The sequence below is a fragment of the Oryctolagus cuniculus genome, chromosome 10, assembly GCF_051225735.1.
Source record: "Oryctolagus cuniculus isolate XC-2025 breed Fujian yellow rabbit chromosome 10, ASM5122573v1, whole genome shotgun sequence".
NCBI classification, from domain to species: Eukaryota; Metazoa; Chordata; class Mammalia; order Lagomorpha; family Leporidae; genus Oryctolagus; species Oryctolagus cuniculus.
In genome coordinates, this window is record NC_142876.1 from 25217571 (window position 1) to 25236792 (window position 19222).

Genomic DNA, 19222 nt, shown 5'->3' on the forward strand with positions numbered 1-19222 from the left:
GCAGATACTCTACTAAACAATAGAGGCACACATCAAAGATAAAACCCAATAATGAAGCAAATCAACTGTTTGCACAAAAATTAAAAATAAATGTAGAAATACAAGAAATACTAACAAGGAAAACAACATGATTTCCCCAAAGGAACACAACAAAACTTCAGTATTAGGATGTGGAGACAAAGATTGATGAAATTCCTGAAAAGGAACTCAAAAGGATGCTCATACCACACACATAAAGCAATTTACAGATTCAATATGATTTTAATCAAACTATCAATGAAATTCTTTTCAGGTTTAGAAAAAAGGAGGAGAGAACTTCCACTTTGACCATGGCCTTGTCTAAAAATTATCAGAGTCAGGGAACTCAGGGGGCTTCCATAGCCTTGGCAACTCATAACAAGAGCCTAGGGTGATTACTGAGGCCATAAACAAGAGTGTCAATTTGTTAAGTCAACAACAGGAGTCACTGTGCACTTACTCCTCATGTAGGATCTTTGTCCTTAGTGTGCTGTACATTGAGATTTAATACTATAACTAGTACTCAAATGGTATTTTTCACTTTATGTTTCTGTGTGGGAGCAAACTGTTGAAATCTTTACTTAATGTATGCTAAACTGATCTTCTGTATATAAAGAGAATTGAAAATGAATCTTGATGTGAATGGAAGGGGAGAAGGAGTGGGAAAGGGAAGGGTTGCGGGTGGGAGGGATGTTATGGGGGGAAGCCATTGTAATCCATAAGCTGTACTTTGGAAATTTATATTCATTAAATAAAAGTTTAAAAAAAAGAAAAATGGAACAGAATAGAATCCACAGAAATTAATCTGTGCATCTACAACCAACTAGTCTGTGACAATTGAGCTAAAATGAATCCCTAGAATAAGGACAGTCTCTTCCACAATAGTGGTGGAAAAATTAGATCTCCACATGCAGAAGTAAGAAACAAGTTCCCTACCTTAAACCTTATACAAAATCAACATAAAAAATCAATCAAGGATGTCAATCTATGACCTGATACCGTGAAATTATTAGAGGATAACATTGGGGAAACTCTGTGAGACATCAGCATAGGCAAAGAATCCTTTGAAAAGATCCCAGAAGCACAGATAATCAAAGAAAAAATAGACAAACTGGATTATGACAAGTTAATAAGAAGCTTCTGCATTGCAAAGGATACACTTCACAAAGCTAAGGAATTGACAGAATGGGAGACAATCTTTGCAAATTAAGCAATTGATAAAGAATTAATATCCAGAATCTATAAAGTGATCCAGAAACTCTACAACAACCAAACAATCCAATTAAGTTCTTTGTCCTTGGGCAAAGGACTTGACCAGGCATTTTTCAAAAGAGGAAACTCAAATGGCCAATAGACACAACAAAAAATGCTCAGGATCACTAACCATCAGGGAAATGCAAATCAAAACCACAATGAGATTTCACCTCACTATAATTAGAATGGCCCTCATATAGAAACCAAAAAACCACAAATGCTGGTAACAATGTGGGTGAAAACATTCCCTAGTCTATTGTTGGTTGGAATGCAAGCTAGTACAGCCATCATGGAAGACAGTGTAGAGATTCCTCAGAAAGTTGAAAATATATCTACCATATGACCCAGACATGTGTCTCATCAGAATTTACTCAAATGAAATGAATTCAGCGTATGAAGGAGTTACCCCCATGTTTATTGTAGCCCAATTCACAATAGCTAAGACATGGGATCAACCTAGATGCCCATCAAACAATGACCGGATTGAGAAAATGTGATATACACTATGGACTATTACTCAGCCATAAAAAGAATGAAATCTTGTCTATTGCAACAAATGGATACAAATGAAACCATTATGCTTAGTGAAATCAGTCAGTGTCCAAAAGACAAATATATATTTTTCCTGTTCTGTGGTAACTAACAGATTATAAAAAATGTAATGCTTAATTATTTGTATTGCAATCTGCATAACATTATTCTTCATAAACTGTTGAGATAAAAGGGCATAAAGTCTAAATGCACTTAATTATTATAACAACACAGGAAATATTTAGATTTTACACTGAAATTGGTTATATTTCATTGAAAGAAATCATGAATGACAAATTAACTAAAAATCTATTCATGGGTGAAATTTTCATTTATACATTCAATTATTATTTATAACTGTTGTCTATATTCCTGCTATTCTAGGGTCTATTTGCTTTTTACTTGTTAAACTTCTTGTTTGGTGAAGTATTAAGCCTTTATTGTGATTTAAATTTAAAATTTTATCTAAAATAAAGACAGAAAGAAAGGTAGAAGGAGTAAGAGTGAAAGGAAAGGAGGGTGGGAGAAGAGGAATTTCATTATGGTCTGAGACTCATATCTACAAATTACACTGAATCTAAAAATTCATTAAAATTAAAATAAAAAAATGGGTAAGTTCTATTTTTACACTATTTCTTCCTCCTGTTTCTACCTCCACTACTAAAATGATTTTAGTTCTGTAATCCTTCTATTTCTAATGTCTTAGAACTCATGCTAAGAAATGGAATATTATTCAAAAATACGATTCTTTAATGTGAACATTCTTATAAAACTGCCAGGCTATTGTTTTAGTTTTCAGCCCACTTAATACCAATGCATGCTAATTGTTATGTTTACTCAATACTGGCCTTGAAACACAAGAGAGCCTGTAAATTTCAAACACCTTCTCTGAAGAGTACTCCAAAGTTTTAAAAAATCATTTTAAAATGTAGTTAACTTGAGTTCCCAGAATACAACTGATAGCAGTTATTCAAAATCTTTGTTATAACTCTGAATTACTTTGTTATTGCAGATGTCATATTATCTTACTAAAAAACACACAACAAAAGACACCTGAGAGGCAGATGTCATATTATCTTACTAAAAAAACATACAACAAAAACACCTACCTAAGAAGCAGAAGATTTTGAAAAACAGACATTTTCAATGTCCAAACCTGAATATTTATATCAAAGAAATGAAGCATTCTGGCATTTCCAATTTTTTTAACAGCCAAATCAATAAACACATGTATCTTACAGGCACTGAAGGCATGGGGTCAAATCCTGTACATGCTCAATGCTGCAGATTGATATGGAAAATCAATTATTTCTGCCTAGCACAAAGTGTAGAAGCAGCTAGATATTTCCTGTGTATAAGCTTGGACCACAGCCGTCCTCCAGTGTGTAGTACTTCTGGTCCCTTAGTGATTTGTAGACATTCTCATGACCTCTAGAAAAGTAACAGCTGCTTCTGAAGCTAAGTCACAGAGCAGGCAACAGGAAGGCAGAGGCTTTGAAAAGCCCATTTTTAGTTTTTTAAAGGTATGATGCCATTCACTAACTTTTTTATCACAAAGGTGTGTTATTTGCCTTATACTAATTTTTAATGCTCCAGTTCAAATTAACAAGGAGTATGTGTAATTTGGTTTTATTGCAATCAATTTCAAATGTAGTTATACATGTAACTATAAACACTATGCTGGCATTCCTGAATGCATTTCTATTACTTTTTAAAATATTTATTTATTTTCATGTATTTGAAAGGCAGACTAACACACTGAGAGAGAGAGAGAACAAGAGAGAGAGAATATGAATCTTCCATCTCTACTAGTTCACTCCCCACATGCCTCCAATAGGCAGGACTGGGCCAGGTGAAAGCCAAGAATCCAGAATTCCATCCAGATCTCCTACATGGGTAGCAGAGACCCAACACTTGAGCCATCTTTAGACTCTCTTCTAGTCTAATATTAAGTTTGATATTATAATAAAATATTTTTAAAAGACTTTTCAAGTTTTTCAATTGCTCTCAAACTACATGTTGTAAAAAAATATCCTAATGAGCACATGTTCTTCACTTTAACTTCAATTATTTTTACCTTCTTTCTATTATTTCACTAAGGAAAATTATATGGGATCTTGGTTTCTTTAATGATTTTAAAATAGTATGGTAGAATATTATAACTTCCTCTTATATTCCATTGTACCTGTCCAGGAGATTTTGTCCAGATTGAAAACAAATAATATACTTTTTCTAAGTCTACTGCAGAAGTACTCTTTAAAATTTCATAGGAATAACAGAAAAAAATATGAGTCAAAAGGCTAGGTTACTCTGAAATCTCAGAATGCCAACTGACCAAGAACAAGAAGCTGTCTTTGTGTGTGTGTGTGTGTGTGTGTGTTATTTAAGTGAACATTTTAAAATATCTGGTGTAGAGAAAAGGCACAAATCCAGGGTTACTTTTCCATTTTCTCATTTGCAATGGAAGTTTTCTCAGCAGTTGCAAGTTTCATGCTTTATCGTTTTTACATTATCACAGACTAATTTGTGTGCCAGCCCTAGTTTGCTCTTCTCTGTCCTGAGTCATTTCGCTACACTTTGCTTCCCAAGTTCCTAGCAATAGCTCCTGTTGTTTCCTGGGCTTGTAATCCCTGAGCTGTGTTGCTACTCAAGACCAAGCCCTGTCACTTAAAGCGCTGACTAGCGAGGAGAGGCCTCCATATTAGCATGCTCACCGGAAGTCCTAACTTCACCTGAGGCTAGTTGGGGGTACCTGATGGTGGAACATGGGCAAACAACAAACCAAAGAAAAGCTGCTCACACTTCCTGTCCAGCCCTGGATTTTGAGCCATGGTTTACAGGGCCTCTTAGAGACACTCCAGAAAGCCTCCCAAGTTCTGTGTTTGTTAGAACATTGTGGCCATCCCAGTTCACCAATACACCATGATGGGGTAATTCCCTTGTTCCCTCATGATTACTTTCCTGGGCTTACATTTTCAATGGTATTTCCGCAAAAGCCTTGCTCCAGTTGGTTTTCTAGGGACCTGCACTGACATGTATGACGGGGTTCCAGTCCTTAAAGGAAGTAGATGATGGTCTATTTTACATAAAATGTTTATGTTTATATATATATATATAAATTCACATTTTCTGTTTGAAAACTGAGTCCATTTTTTATAAGCTTGACCTACTAGGAATTTCACCAATCAAGCTACAAAAGTGAATACATATTTGTACTTGGATGGCAGAATAACTGTTTTCTTTCTACACAATTTAACCTTTATCATTTTTCTGTCTTCAACCTCACCACTAGAAGTTGGAGTAGTGGATCTAAGTGACTTAATCTTGAAAATATGTTAATAGATGTCTTTCAAAAGTTATTACTTAAAAAGATGAAAGTTATCAGATAATATGATTGAGTCTGCAATGCTGACAAAGTAATATGGATAAAAATTGTATGATGCATTTTTTAGATGGTGATCCAGAAGTAAAATATGGAGTGAAAGCATTATAGAGGATATAAAGTAAAACATATAAAGGTTATTCTTGTTTGGGGCAATAAATGCCACCTGCTGAGAGCTGGGAAAGGAGGAAATCGATGTGCATTTGAAGTGACAGTATATTTTATTCCTGAACCATTTAATTCATCAAAACCTTGCGAGAGCGCACCCCATGAACACTGACCTGGGAACAGGTACCAGAGGTTGTTTGGCTCCAGTGTTTCCATCTCACCCCTGCGGGTCGTCTTTCTATGTCGAATTTTATAGCCAGTAATGAATCCATTTTGTGTTCCTGATGGAGGAGGCAGCCAGCTTACTTTGATGCTCTGTGAAACAATAAATGTAAATTAAAACATTGGAGAAAGAAGGGACAACAGGATGAGGTCAAAGAAATGACCCAAACATAAGTGTGAATAATGGAGCAAAGCAAGGAGTGTTAGGGGATAGCTTCGTAGAATCAAATGAAAGCCTTTCCTACAGCATGACAATTCTTATTTGACTGATTTGAACAAAAATGCACAATTCATTTGATTACAAGCATTATCATCTTTCCTTTTGTTAGTGCCATTAATATGACAGTCAAATACTCCAAGGGGTGTAGTCCAATAAAAAGAGAATAGGACGACATTGCATTAGGATATCAACAAGTACAGATATTTGGAAGATACGACTTGGAGGGATTTGTGGAGAAAGCTGAAACATACATATTTTTAAGAGACATTAATGAAAAACAAGGGAATTTGCATGAAAAATTTCAGAGTCCTGGACTGTGAAAGGTGGGACTGAAGCATGGAGTTGATATAAGGGATGGCTTGAAAGCCACAAAGATCAATTATGGTCCCAAATTCCTATTGACACACAATAAAACAACTCTGATAAGCTCGCTGACTTTGGAGCGGCTGGTAGTTTTATTGTCTGGAAATACAGATTCAGACACACCAGAAACAGAAGAGAACAGGGATCAGGAGAACTGTTCTTAGGTCAAACATGTGAAAGATCCATGTATTTTTCCTTCATCTGAGATGTGGACTAGTGGCAATCAGGTGTATGCTTGTCAAGCAGAACACTAAATAATCCTTCTCTAGAGCAAATTAATAACTGTGCCCTAAGCAAAGCAAGAGTTGGGCCGCTGATAAACATCCCAACAGTGAGGCCCTCATTTAACAATATAAAGCAGATTAAAAATGTCCTCAATCTAAATATATTTTGCAGCAATTAAATATTCAACACACATGGAAAATAATGTAATTTTCCATGACTCAGTGTGAAAGTTAGGAAATCAGAAAGAAAAAAGAAAAAATAATTAGAAGTTTACCCCACAGTTTCCAACACCCAATGGATAAGATAATCAAAAGGAAGAAAAAACTGAAGATAGAAATTAGCAAAACAAAACAAACAAAAACAAAAAACTCTCCTCCCAATGAAAACCTTGCAGAACTGGAAGACTTGAGATGCTAGACTGAAAGATTGAGGAATTAAAAAGAATGACAACAAGGCACATACTGTGTGACATAGAAGAGCCTTACCAGGGAGTGGAGACAGAGTGTGGGTGTGATCCAAAAATTTCCAAAATAGAAAAAAATAAAAGCAGGTCACATAACACATGATAAGGACAAAGAATGACATCAGATTTCTCAGCAACAATTGAAGTCAGAAAACAGCAATATTATTATAGGAATGGGCTTGTGGTGCAATCAAGTTAATCTGCTGCTTAGGATGCTTGCATCTCCTATCAGAGTGGTACCTGCAGTACCCACTCCTCCACTTCAGATCGATATTTCTGTTACTGCATCCTGCGAGCAGCAGGTGATGGCTCAGGTACTTGGGTCCCTACAACATGGGAGACACAGGTAGAGTTACAGGCTCTTGGCTTCAGCTTGTCCTAGCCCTGACTTTTGTGGACATTTGAGAAGTGAACCAACAGATACAATATTCATTTATACACATTCATTCATTCCCTCTCTTTTTCTCTGCCATTCTTCCTTTCAAATAAATAATGATAAAAATCTAAAAATAACCATCAAGGTGGCATTTAGCAATGCCATTTCACTAGTCCCAGTGATCAATTTCTGTTCACAATTGATCATAATGATAGGACTAAGAACCAAAGGGATCACATAAACAACAATAGTGTCTGCAAATACTAGCTGATAGAATCAAAAAGGGAGAGAATGATCCAACATGGGAAGTGAGATACACAGCAGACCCATAGAATGGCAAATGTCCTAAACAGCACTCTGGCCTCAGAATCAGCCCTTAAGGCATGCGGATCCGGCTGAAAAGCCCATGAGAGTATTTCAGGCATGGAAAGCCAAGACACTCTGCAAAAAAAAAAAAAAAAAAAAAAAAAACAAAAAAAAAAACTAAATGAAAGATCTCTGCGAGTGAGATCCCAGTGGAAAGAACGGGTCATCAAAGAAGGAGGTACCTATCTCTGAAGGGAGGAAAGAACTTCCATTTTGACCATGGCATTGTCTAAATATGATCAGAGTCAGTGAACTCAGGGGGCTTCCATAGCCTTGGCAGCTCATGACAAGAGCATAGGGTGATTACTGAGGCCATAAACAAGTGTGTCAATTTGTTAAGTCAACAACAGGAGTCACTGTGCACTTACTCCTCATGTAGGATCTTTGTCCTTAGTGTGCTGTACATTGAGATTTAATGCTATAACTAGTACTCAAACAGTATTTTTCACTTTATGTATCTGTGTGGGAGCAAACTGTTGAAATCTTTACTTAATGTATGCTAAACTGATCTTCTGTATATAAAGAGAAACGAAAATGAATCTTGATGTGAATGGAAGGGGAGAGGGAGTGGGAAAGGGGAGGGTTGCGGGTGGGAGGGATGTTATGGGGGGGAAGCCATTGAAATCCATAAGCTGTACTTTGGAAATTTATATTCATTAAATAAAAGTTTAAAAAAATAAAAGAAAAACAAACAAACAAAAAAATAACTATAAAGTTCTAAACAAGGACTGTAAATCTAGAAGTTGATGTATAGCCAAATAATCAAGACATTATAGCACAAGTCTAGTTACATAAGCATGAAGTATAAGTATTGCAAATACAATATGTTTTTTAAATTTTTATTTAATAAATATAAATTTCTAAAGTACAACTTCTGGATTATAGTGGTTTTTCCCCCCACAACCACCCTCCGACCCACAAACCATCCGATCTCCTACTCCCTCTCCCATCCCGTTCTTCATTAAGATTCATTTTTAATTATCTTTATATACAGAAGATCAACTTAGTATATACTAATAAACATTTCAACAGTTTGCACCCACACAGATACATAAAGTATAGAGTACTGTTTTGCTTTTTGGTTTTTTTTGTTTGTTTGTTTGTTTGTTTTGACAGGCAGAGTTAGACAGTGAGAGAGAGAGTCAGAGAGAGGTCTTCCTTCCGTTGGTTTACCCCCAAAATGGCCGCCATGGCCAGTGCACAGCACTGAACTGAAGCCAGGAGCCAGGTGCTTCCTCCTGGTCTCCCATGTGGGTGCAGGGCCCAAGCACTTGGCCCATCCTCCACTGCTTTCCCGGCCCACAGCAGAGAGCTGGACTAGAAGAGGAGCAACTGGCACAGAATCCCGGATCTAGAACCCGGGGTGCCGGCACCACAGGCAGAGGATTAGCCTAGTGAGCCGCAGCGCTGGCCAAGTACTGTTTGAATACTAGTTTACCATTAATTCAGTATTACAATGCATGTCTGTACAAGCTAGTATACAGACATTTGATACATCTATAATTGCAAAGTCTGTGTCCCTTTCATAACAGGAGATTAATGAAGGACCTACACTGTCGCTCCCCCTCTTCGTGGAGGAGCAACACAGGACCCTGCGCTGTTCTTTCGTCTGCTCGGCCCTCCCCGGGTTTGCTGCTGGTTCTTCCCGGGTTGGCTACTATCCCTTCCACCTCCGTGGAAGGGCGGTTCCCCCTGGCCGCTTTCCCCACTTCCGCAGGGGAGCGGCACACCGCCGGCCGGCTCTGTCGGGGGCTGCACAGGTGTTCCTTCAGCTAGATGTTCCCCTTAGATGTTCCTGGTGCATGCCGTCTCTCTCCTCCTTTATAGTCCTCCTCTGCCAATCCCAACTCGGCTGCCCACACGCCGAGCACGCCGCTCTCCTCCAATCAGGAGCAAGTCCTACAGTTTATTGGTTGAACTGGAGGCAGCTGTGTAAAAGCTGTTTTCTTCTCTCCCAGCGCCATATTGTGGGAGAGCAGATGCACAGAATAAGTCTTAATTCCAGTAACTTAGTCTAGTCCGAATTGCTCCCCACACTACACTAGGATAATGAGAGTACAGACTAAGAGAATGACTTGAAGTTTAGGAAAGATAGTCCAAAATAGGAAGGACTTTAGAAATTTTAGGGAGACAGTGAAGAATATTTCAAGGGCTATATAAATTTTAATAGGATGAGACATAGACACAAAGGAGTTTATTTTCATTTCTATGAAATTTAAGGACAAAACAAATCAATCTATGGCAACAGAAATCAGAACATGTCAATTGAACATAGGGATTGATTATAAACCAGTACAAGACGACTTTTTGATATGATGGAAATTTTCTGCATAGTGAATTCATGTTTATTACATGAGTGGATAAAAATGCCATTGTACCCCCAAGATTCATATTAACACCCTGTCTAGCACCATAAATTATGCCTACAGTTAGAGATAGGTCCCTTTAGGAGGTAATTGTTTAAATGATGTCATTAGGACAGGTCCAAATATGATAGGTTTCCTACTGTATTTATGAAATGCATGAAGTTTATATTCCTTAAGTAAAAGGTTTCTGGGGAAAAACAAACAAGAAACAAGATGATTAGAACACAGAGACACATAGACCCAGCAGAAGACCTTGTGAAGAAAGACACAAGGAAAAGAGTCATCTACAGCTAGAGTGAAACTTCAGAGTACCCCTGCCGACACATGGATCTAGGACTTGCAGACCCCAGGCCCCTAAAAAAATGAATTTCTGCTGTTTCAGCCACTGTGTTTGTGGTGTTTGTCAAGGTAGACCTAGTCTCTTAATGTACTCATGGGACTGAGCATTTAAGATCGGTACTTTTCACTTTACTTTAATTAAACTTCAACCAAACAAGGCAAAGGAAAAAGATTAAATATTGGGAGAAGAGAAATAAGTATAAAAGTATATCAGCACCAAACCTTGACATAAAAATAAAACAAAAGATAATATCTAAAACTAGGGAATTAAAACTGGTGAACTGACACAGTTACATTATTGAGAAACATAAAGGTAAATGTCAAGAGAAATCCAAAAATGATGAACTTGGGAGTCTTTAGGAAGAGGGAAGGGTTAGAGGAGGGGCAGGGATGTATCTATGTTTTTAACTGTATGCCTGTTAGTGCTATTTAATGTTTAAAAAGCACAATGTGGATATAACACTTGATGAACATTTAAATTAATTTTAAAAATAAACCCACGGTACTTGTGTTGTGAGGTGGTAGGGAGAAATGGATGGCTGTTTGAAAGATGTCAGATCTGCGGCTGGGAATGGATTGCCGAGTCCTGTGGGCCACAAGCCCAGCTCTCTCTGGACTCAATCCAATCAATGGAAACAGCGAATCAGCCATCTCCAGTGGGACATAAGTCTGAGATCCTTCTTCCAGATCCACCACACGTGACCTGGTACTCTACAGATTAAGTTCCATTGTAACATAAAAAATATCTTCTGAATTCAGTTACTTTCTGAGCACTTTACCAACTTCAAAGTGTGTCAACTGTAGTTGGTTCTCCTGATACACGGTAGCTATGCTCTAAAGAGTCTGTACAGTTGCCACCAACAGTGAATTGATTTACAAAAGCTAAAATAATGGTCCTAGGACAAACAGAGGTATAGTTTCTTTGAAACCTCTGATTACAATATTTTGTCCACTGATCAATATATAACCTTTTTTATGCACACTACTATATAAAGACATCTTATTTACTATTTTGGTGCTTCATTAACATTGAACTTCAGTGCCTGAATATAGCTTATTTAACTAATAGTTTCTCCACAGGTTACCACATACCTTTCTTCACTTAACACTGGACAGCATTTCAGCATTCCAATTAAGGGGAAATTTTAACAGCAAAACCATGAACAAAAGTACAAAAAATGCAAAAGAAGAAAAAGACATCAAGTAGAATGCATAAAAGATGTGTGTATGAGAGCTTAAACGAGAAAACAGGGCATTCTCTGTGCAACTTCTGCTTGGAATGTGTGGATCAGGTAAAACAAATATTTCATCTTTCCGCTCAAGAACACAAAGGCACTATGGGTACTTACTTTATATTATGACTAAATTTACGTAGGAAGATTTAATAACACAGAATCTACAAATACATAGATCAAGTCTAATTATACAATCAATAGGTTTTAAGAGGACAGTGTTTTGGCATAGCAGGTAAAGCCACCACCTACAGTGCTGGCATCCTATATGGACACTGGTTCAACACTCGGCTGCTCTACTTCCGATCCAGCTCTCTGCTATGTCCTGGGAACCTGGGAAAGCAGTAGAAAATTGCCTAGGTCCTGGGCCCTTGCACCTGCGTAGGTGACCTGGAAGAAGTTCCTGGCTCCTGGCTTTGGATCAGCAGCTCCAGCCACTGTAGCCAATTGGGGAGTGAACCAGCGGATAGAAGAACTTTCTCTCTTTCTCTGCTGTTCCTTCTTTCTCTGTGCAACTCTGACTTTCACATAAATAAATAAATCTTTAAAAAATAGGTTTTAATAATTTTACAGGAACATGTTATGTGGAACTGATTTAAGATGTTAGAATATATTTGAGAATATAGCCCTACTGAGGTGATTTACTTCACATCTACTACACTTTAAATGTGAGTGATCAAGTACCACTCACAAATATTTGCTAAACACATTTTAGACTTAATATAGATCAAAGTACTCTTTATGGGTTATGCTTATACTCACGAAGACCCTATAAGTTTATTGTCACCTGCTGTTTACAAGCATGTGAACTGGTATACAGAGTAGTTAAGTAACTTAAAATCATGCAGTAAATTAGTGTTATCAGAACTGGATTTCATCTGAGGTAATGTGAGCCTCCACAGATAGTTCAAGAGACTGAGAGTCTAACTGATTTAGTTGCTATTCATTCAGAATATATTAACCCACATTCCTGCTATTGTGAAAGCACTATTCTTGAGACTAGAAACACCAAATAAGTTAATTTATCAACAATGGAAATAAATTCAGGTGGACAAGGGAAAGATCAACTCTGTCTACTGTGGACAAGAAAGATTTCCAGTGTGAGCAGGACTTCATGGAAGGACGCACAAGCTGTTTAAGACAGTACCAAGAACAAGTTCATGGAGTCAGGAAAATGGGAAACATCTCCAAGGGAAGATCATATAGTTTGTTACTCAGCAGAGATAATGGTATGTGGAGCATTGAAATGGGAAGGAAGATTGGGAAAATTATTTCAGGCCATGTTAAAGAGACATGTGGCTGGATCCATGTGCTCATTTCTGACATTTGGTTAAATTCCTTGGCTTCCAAAGAACCCAGAGCCCTAAACACACACATGCCCACTGACCCCTCCCACCCTCACCAAACACAGGTACTCAATCACGGACATATTCATTGCTCCCAAGTTTAGAAATTAGTAAAGGAAACAAGAATTCAATGCATAGTGATAACATATTTATATTCCACTACTCATTTTTTTTATTTCCAAGTGTTTCACGGGAGCAGTGCTAGACAGTATCACCATTTACAGTTTTACAAAGGAGATACCTGAGGCACGCATTTAATGAGTGATCAACCTGAGGTCCATGTGCACCATCCCTGGACTCTTTTCCAAATGTTGAGATCAACGTTCGTTTATAATTTCACACTTGGATAACTAATCATTGGGCCTCTGCTTGTCAGCTTCATTCACTGAAATTGTTCTACAAAACATCCTTGAGAAGAGTGTATTTGAACTTAAGTAACTGCACTATTACTACCTTCTATAAGCCTTCCCATACATTGCCCTTTGAAAATCAAGACTGGCTATTTTCTAAGGACTGCAACTCAAGTTTAAAATTTAAAATTAAATTCCAATCACCTGGTGATTGAGACGCAAATTAAGATGTCGTCCTCCCATATTGGAGTGCATGGATTGAATATCCATCTCAGGCTCCTATTTCCTGTTAATACAGACTCTGAGGGGCAGCACTGAGGACTGAAATCCTGTGGATCTTGCCACCATATGGGAGATGTGTATCAAGTTTCCATCTCCTAGCCTCAGCCCCTGCCATTGTTGAGTTTCTGGAGAATGAACTGGAGGATAGGAGCTCTGTGTGTTTGTCTGTCTTTCTGTGTGTCTGTCTCTTTCTACTCTCTGTCTCTCAAAAACAAACATTTAAGAAATTAAATTCAAACATAAAATGTAAACACCAATGCAAATGTTAAACCTTAGAGTAAGAGTTATATTCTTTTGTTTTCCAGATAATATTTTGCTATGCCTTTACTGAGTGCTCACTTATAAATGACATCAATCTCTATATATATATTGGAAAAGGGAGAATAATTGTGCTTACTATATCTACCAAATGATTGTAAATCACTTGATAAGCCTGGAAAACTTAATTATACTAATGAACACATGAGTAATACTTAAACTTTGAAAGAAAATAATTTTTCTGTTATCATATTTGAGAATTTCCAGTGATTGCATAAATTATTCCCACATAGCCAATACTTTAATATCAATGCCTAACAGCAATTAATTAATAGAATCAGTTGCACACTCCACACCCTGGAGCTATTCATCTTTAGAAGTGATTTTATCATTTTTATTCATCCACATCTGTGGGTAGCAGCTAAGTTGATTAGTGTTTTTTATGCTTTCTCATTGATTTCAAGCAAGTGCCAGAACATTGCATACTGGTATTCCATTCCTTCTTAGGTTCTTTTGCAGATGATGTGGATGGATGCTTTGGGAAATTAAGTGAAAGAACTCAGCCATTTTTTTTACTTAATGGTACAGTGTGTCTTATTTTCTATATGAGACTCATTCTGTCTCTACTCACTAGTTTAGACTTCATTTTCCATTCCCTCACCAAGCAACCTAAAGCTGTCATCATTATGAGAACATTCTTTTAAAACAACATAGTCTCCATGGGCAAGCCTGGTAATGATTTTTATTAAAAGTACTTAACACCTGACCTTTGACTTTTGAAAAATCAATTCTAGTAGGTGAGACTTGACTTTTGGTCCTTGTGAGAGAAAAATTAATCTCCTGTTATAGTGTTCTATCTTGAAATAAGGATTAATTTCACCTTTTTTAAGATTTGGGCAAAAAAAGTACAAAATTTAGCCTCTAATCCTTCCATATCCTCTTAATGACCACAAAAATGATTTATTTTCCAAGTACGCTTGGTGGATAGCAGTTAAGTTTATTGATTTAAAAGAAAGGGTCTACCTGGCCTTTTCCCCAACTACCTAGGATAGCTCTATCTAGTTCAGTGGTTTGGTATTATCCTTTTCATGGGCTGCATTAATCTATTACTTTATTTTTCCTTTATTCTTATACATGTGAGTAGTGAGAAACCAGAAAAAAATTGATAAACTAGTCACCCATAATTTTTCTCAGAAGCCTCATTTTATAAACTACTTTTAACTCCACATTTTTCATTGCATTCTGCTATTTTACCTTATCCTCTCTAGAGTAAATTTCAGGTAAACAAGGCCATTTTAGACCCTCTCCATATAAATTAAATTACTTTAGAACACAGATTTTTAAAAATATTATTAGGTTTTATCTGGATAGCATCCCATAGAAGGGAACTGAAGGGCACCACTTAAAAGACAGTCCTTGAAAGGGTAGGAATCATTCCAAATTCCTTCTATAAAGCCAACATCACCTTAATTCCAAAACCAGAAAAAAATTCAACAAAGAAAGAGAGCAATAGATGAATATCACTGATGAACACAGATGTAAAAATCCAGAACAAAATACGTGTTAATCAAAACTAACAACACAACTAAGAGAATGAGTAGAGAGGAAGGGTGAGAGCATAGGAGGAAGTGAGGGTGTGTGGGAAGTATCACTATGTTCCTAAATCTGTATATATGAAATATATGAAATGTTTACCTTAAAAAATTTAAAAAGTAAATAAATTAATTAATTTTAAAAAATGCCTTTATCTGAACATATAAGAATCTAAGAATCTTGAAACTAATTTGAAATCAGTTTTGGATTGTGTTCCTTATTTTTTTCTCTGTACTTCTAGTGACTTGAATCTCATATAAAGCCTCATGAAGAATGAAATATGCTTCTAGTACTCATGAGACTCTGTGGATTTCAATACAGGTGCCTTTCAGTCATTCGAAAGAGCCTGTTTCCTTTGTGTGCCAATCTGTTCTCTTATTTACATTCCATTTCCTTTACACTAATCCAGACCTGGAGTTTTCTATTTCCCAGAACGTAGCCATAGCTAACAGGTCCTCATGTCTCCAGTGTCACACGCTTTTCAGCTATCTTCCTTGTCAGTGTATGATCCTGAATAAGGGACTTAAGCTCTCTGAGCCTAAGTTTTCTCATATGTAATATGAGCTAATAACAGTACCCCCCTCATAGGATTGTGGTGTGGATTAAATGTGCTTGGAATTTCCACCAGCATGCTGGTTCATAATAATTACCCAAGAAATTCTAAATACTTAAAGGAAGGAGGAGTGGGAAAAAGAATGAGAGCCAGAGTGAGAGACCAAGGAGTTGCAGATAAAGGGTAAGCAAGAATAAAGGCAGGCAAGAGTGATAGGGAACACAAAAGCAGCAAGCAAGCAAGATTGGGTATGGCAACAATGCCCAGAATTTGCACCTACGTTTCTGTTGACTGAACAATTTAATAGTTTTTGTTTTTGTTTGTTTGATTCTTTTTTACTGTAAGTTGAAGGGATCACTGTAAGAGAGAAGTAAGAATTACTTAGCAACACTGTATAATTTCTATTCTTCTTGGATATTCATTGCTCAGCTTACTCATAAGGACACAACAAGGACGTTTTGGATAGAGCCTAAGTGAAGAGATTGTAGAGGAACAAAATTCCTAATAGATATTTTTCAGGTAGATTTGACAGAACTTGGTGATTTACTGAACGTCAAGTATTCAAGAGCAGAAATCATCAGGAATAATCTAAGGGCTGGTGCTGTGGTCCAGTGGGTTAAGCTGCTACTTGCAAAGCCAGAATCCCACATTGGAGTGGTGGTACAAGTCCCAGCTGCTCTGCTTCCAATCCAGTTTTCTGCTCATGTGCCTGGGAAGGCAGTGGAAGAAGGAAAAGTACTTGGGCCTCCTGCCGCATGTGGGAAAGCTGGATGGAGTTCTGACTCCTGGCTTCCTCCCAGCTGAAACCTGGCAGATGTAGTCATGTAGAGAGTGAGCCAGTAGATGGAGTATCTCCTTCTGTCTCCCTCCCTCCCTTTCTGATAATCTTCCCTTCAAATAAAGATAAAAAATAATTTTCTTAAAGAAAAGCTTAGGTTTCTTACATAAACAACTGAGATTATAATACATTTACTAGGATAAGCTTTTCCAAAAAGCAATCTATTTGCAAACTCAAAAGCTCACTGGACCTATCTACGGAAAGTATCAATCAATGGAAATCCACAGAGAAATCGAAACAAAGGCTACTCATGCTGACACATCTGTGTTAATGTTGTAAACAACATCTTTGTCATTTTATCAGAAAAAAATCATCAGTAATTTAAAATAAATGATAACTTAATATCAAAATTATATAACTTTTTCAATGCATCATTTTATTTGAAAGAAAGAAAAAGACAGACACTCACTTTGCAATAGCCAGAACTCGGCCAGATCAAATCTGAGAATAACAAAACTCAATTTGGATCTCCCATATGGGTTGCAGAGATGTAAGTATTTGCAGCATCATTCTTGATGCCCAGGTATGCATTAGATCATTGCTGCCTTCCAGAGCTGGGACTCAAATCCAGACACTCTGATATGGGATCCAGCATCCCAAGGGGCATCTTGCCGGCGCCTCAACTCACTAAGCTAATCCTCCACCTTACGGCGCCGGCACACTGGGTTCTAGTCCCGGTCGGGGCGCCGGATTCTGTCCCAGTTGCCCCTCTTCCAGGCCAGCTCTCTGCTGTGGCCAGGGAGTGCAGTGGAGGATGGCCCAAGTGCTTGGGCCCTGCACCCCATGGGAGACCAAGAGGAAGCACCTGGCTCCTGGCTTTAGATCAGCGTGATGCACCTGCCAAGGGGCATCTTAACCACTATGCCAAACACCTGCCCCAACAACATCACTTAATAGATAACTTATGGTATTTTTCTAAAGACTTGGTAAATATTTCTATAGCTCTTGAAAATATAATTAATCTACTAATAAGCACTATTTTTGCTCTCAAATGTATAAATCTGCAGGAGCAATTCACAAAATCTTGTTCACCTGTTAATAAACTATACAAATCTACAAACTTATGGTATTTGCCAAGTATGGGTTTAAAAACTATCAATAAGCTATTACATGACCTTTATTTTTTCCCATAGTTATAGGATATTCTTGATGATTTAATCTATTTTTACCTTACTATTATTAGTATATGATCACTTGTGGTAAGTAAAGTCAGAAAGCTACAATTTCCATTCCTGAGTTCTCGTATACTATTATTCAAAATGACAGAAAGTCACGTTAGCAAACATTTTCAGTGTGACACATTTCCAGAGTGAAAAGTCTGCTACTGCCACAAAGTTTGAGTTAAATATCTGGGCAATAACAAAATGATTGTTACATACAAATGGAATAATACTTGATTTTAAATAAAATTTTATGAGCTTATCTTAAATTCAGGCATGAAACATTACTTTGCTTTTATTAAAAAATGAAGCTAAGCTATTGTGATATCTTTAATGACTTTGACAAAATAAAACCATGTCCTCATTAGTGTATTTCTTTACTTGCAAAATTATCTTACCTTTCTCTCTGCCTTGGCAGTCCCCAGTCCTCAGAAGTGATACCACTGAATTCTTGACTAGAGATTATGTTCTAATTTGTCTACTCTGGAAAAATCTAGTCCCTGGTTATGCAATTAGCTAAATCAACCTGGGACAATTTCTCAATTTATTCAACGTCAAATTAAATACTGCAACGCTATTGTGCTTTGGATCCCAGTTCTAGACACTAGATCTCTCTGGTAGAGACACTGCCTCACTTACTTGCTTGTTCCACCAAGACATCTAAGACTGAGTTTCTAGTAGCTGGTACCTCTTTTGTGAATCTATCCAAGGTTGGAAAAGACTTCCACTGCAATGTATACCTGCCTCTCGGAACCCAGCCATATTTTGTGCTTTGGCACTCTGAACCATCAAACCTAATGCCTTACGATCTACCATCTGCAATGTTTCTTCAGCTCTGACTCCACCTAACATGCACAATTGTTATCAACTACCCCACTTCTTTGGATACTGTGCCCAGCTTTCCTTATTGAACATTCCAAATTACCATATTCCCTCTGGTTTAGCAGTATGGCTCTCCTGACACTGGCTTGGAACTCTGTGTATATTCATTTCACAGACCTGTTTGTTCTATTTCTTATAGGTTCCATTTTTATATGTCCTAGTGAAAGCAATCGGAGAAAAATTTAAATACAGGGGCCGGCACTGTGGTGTAGTGGGTGAAGCCGCTGCCTGCAGTGCTGGCATCCCATATGGGCGCCGGTTCTAATTCTGGCTGCTCCTCTTCCAATCTGGATCTCTGCTATGGCCTGGGAAAGCAGTAGAAGATGGCCCAAGTACTTGGGCCCCTGCACCTGCATGGATACCCAGAAGAAGCTCCTGGCTCTGGCCATTGTGGCCAACTGAGGAGTGAACCAGTGGATGGAAGACTTCTGTCTCTCTCTCTGCCTCTCCCTTCTCTCTACATGTAACTCTGACTTTCAAATAAATAAGTAAATC

The 19222-nt window shown here is 37.6% G+C and overlaps 1 protein-coding gene across 2 annotated transcripts in view; it reads right to left on the reverse strand.

Annotated features, from left to right (window-relative positions):
• DCC (DCC netrin 1 receptor) overlaps positions 1-19222 on the reverse strand; it is a 1201543-nt gene that overhangs the window by 216178 nt on the left and 966143 nt on the right. For both annotated transcript variants that reach the window (XM_051851212.3, XM_051851210.3), the window contains exon 13: positions 5467-5608. In XM_051851212.3, coding sequence (XP_051707172.1) covers positions 5467-5608 — 142 coding nt within the window. The remainder of the gene's footprint in view (positions 1-5466; positions 5609-19222) is intronic.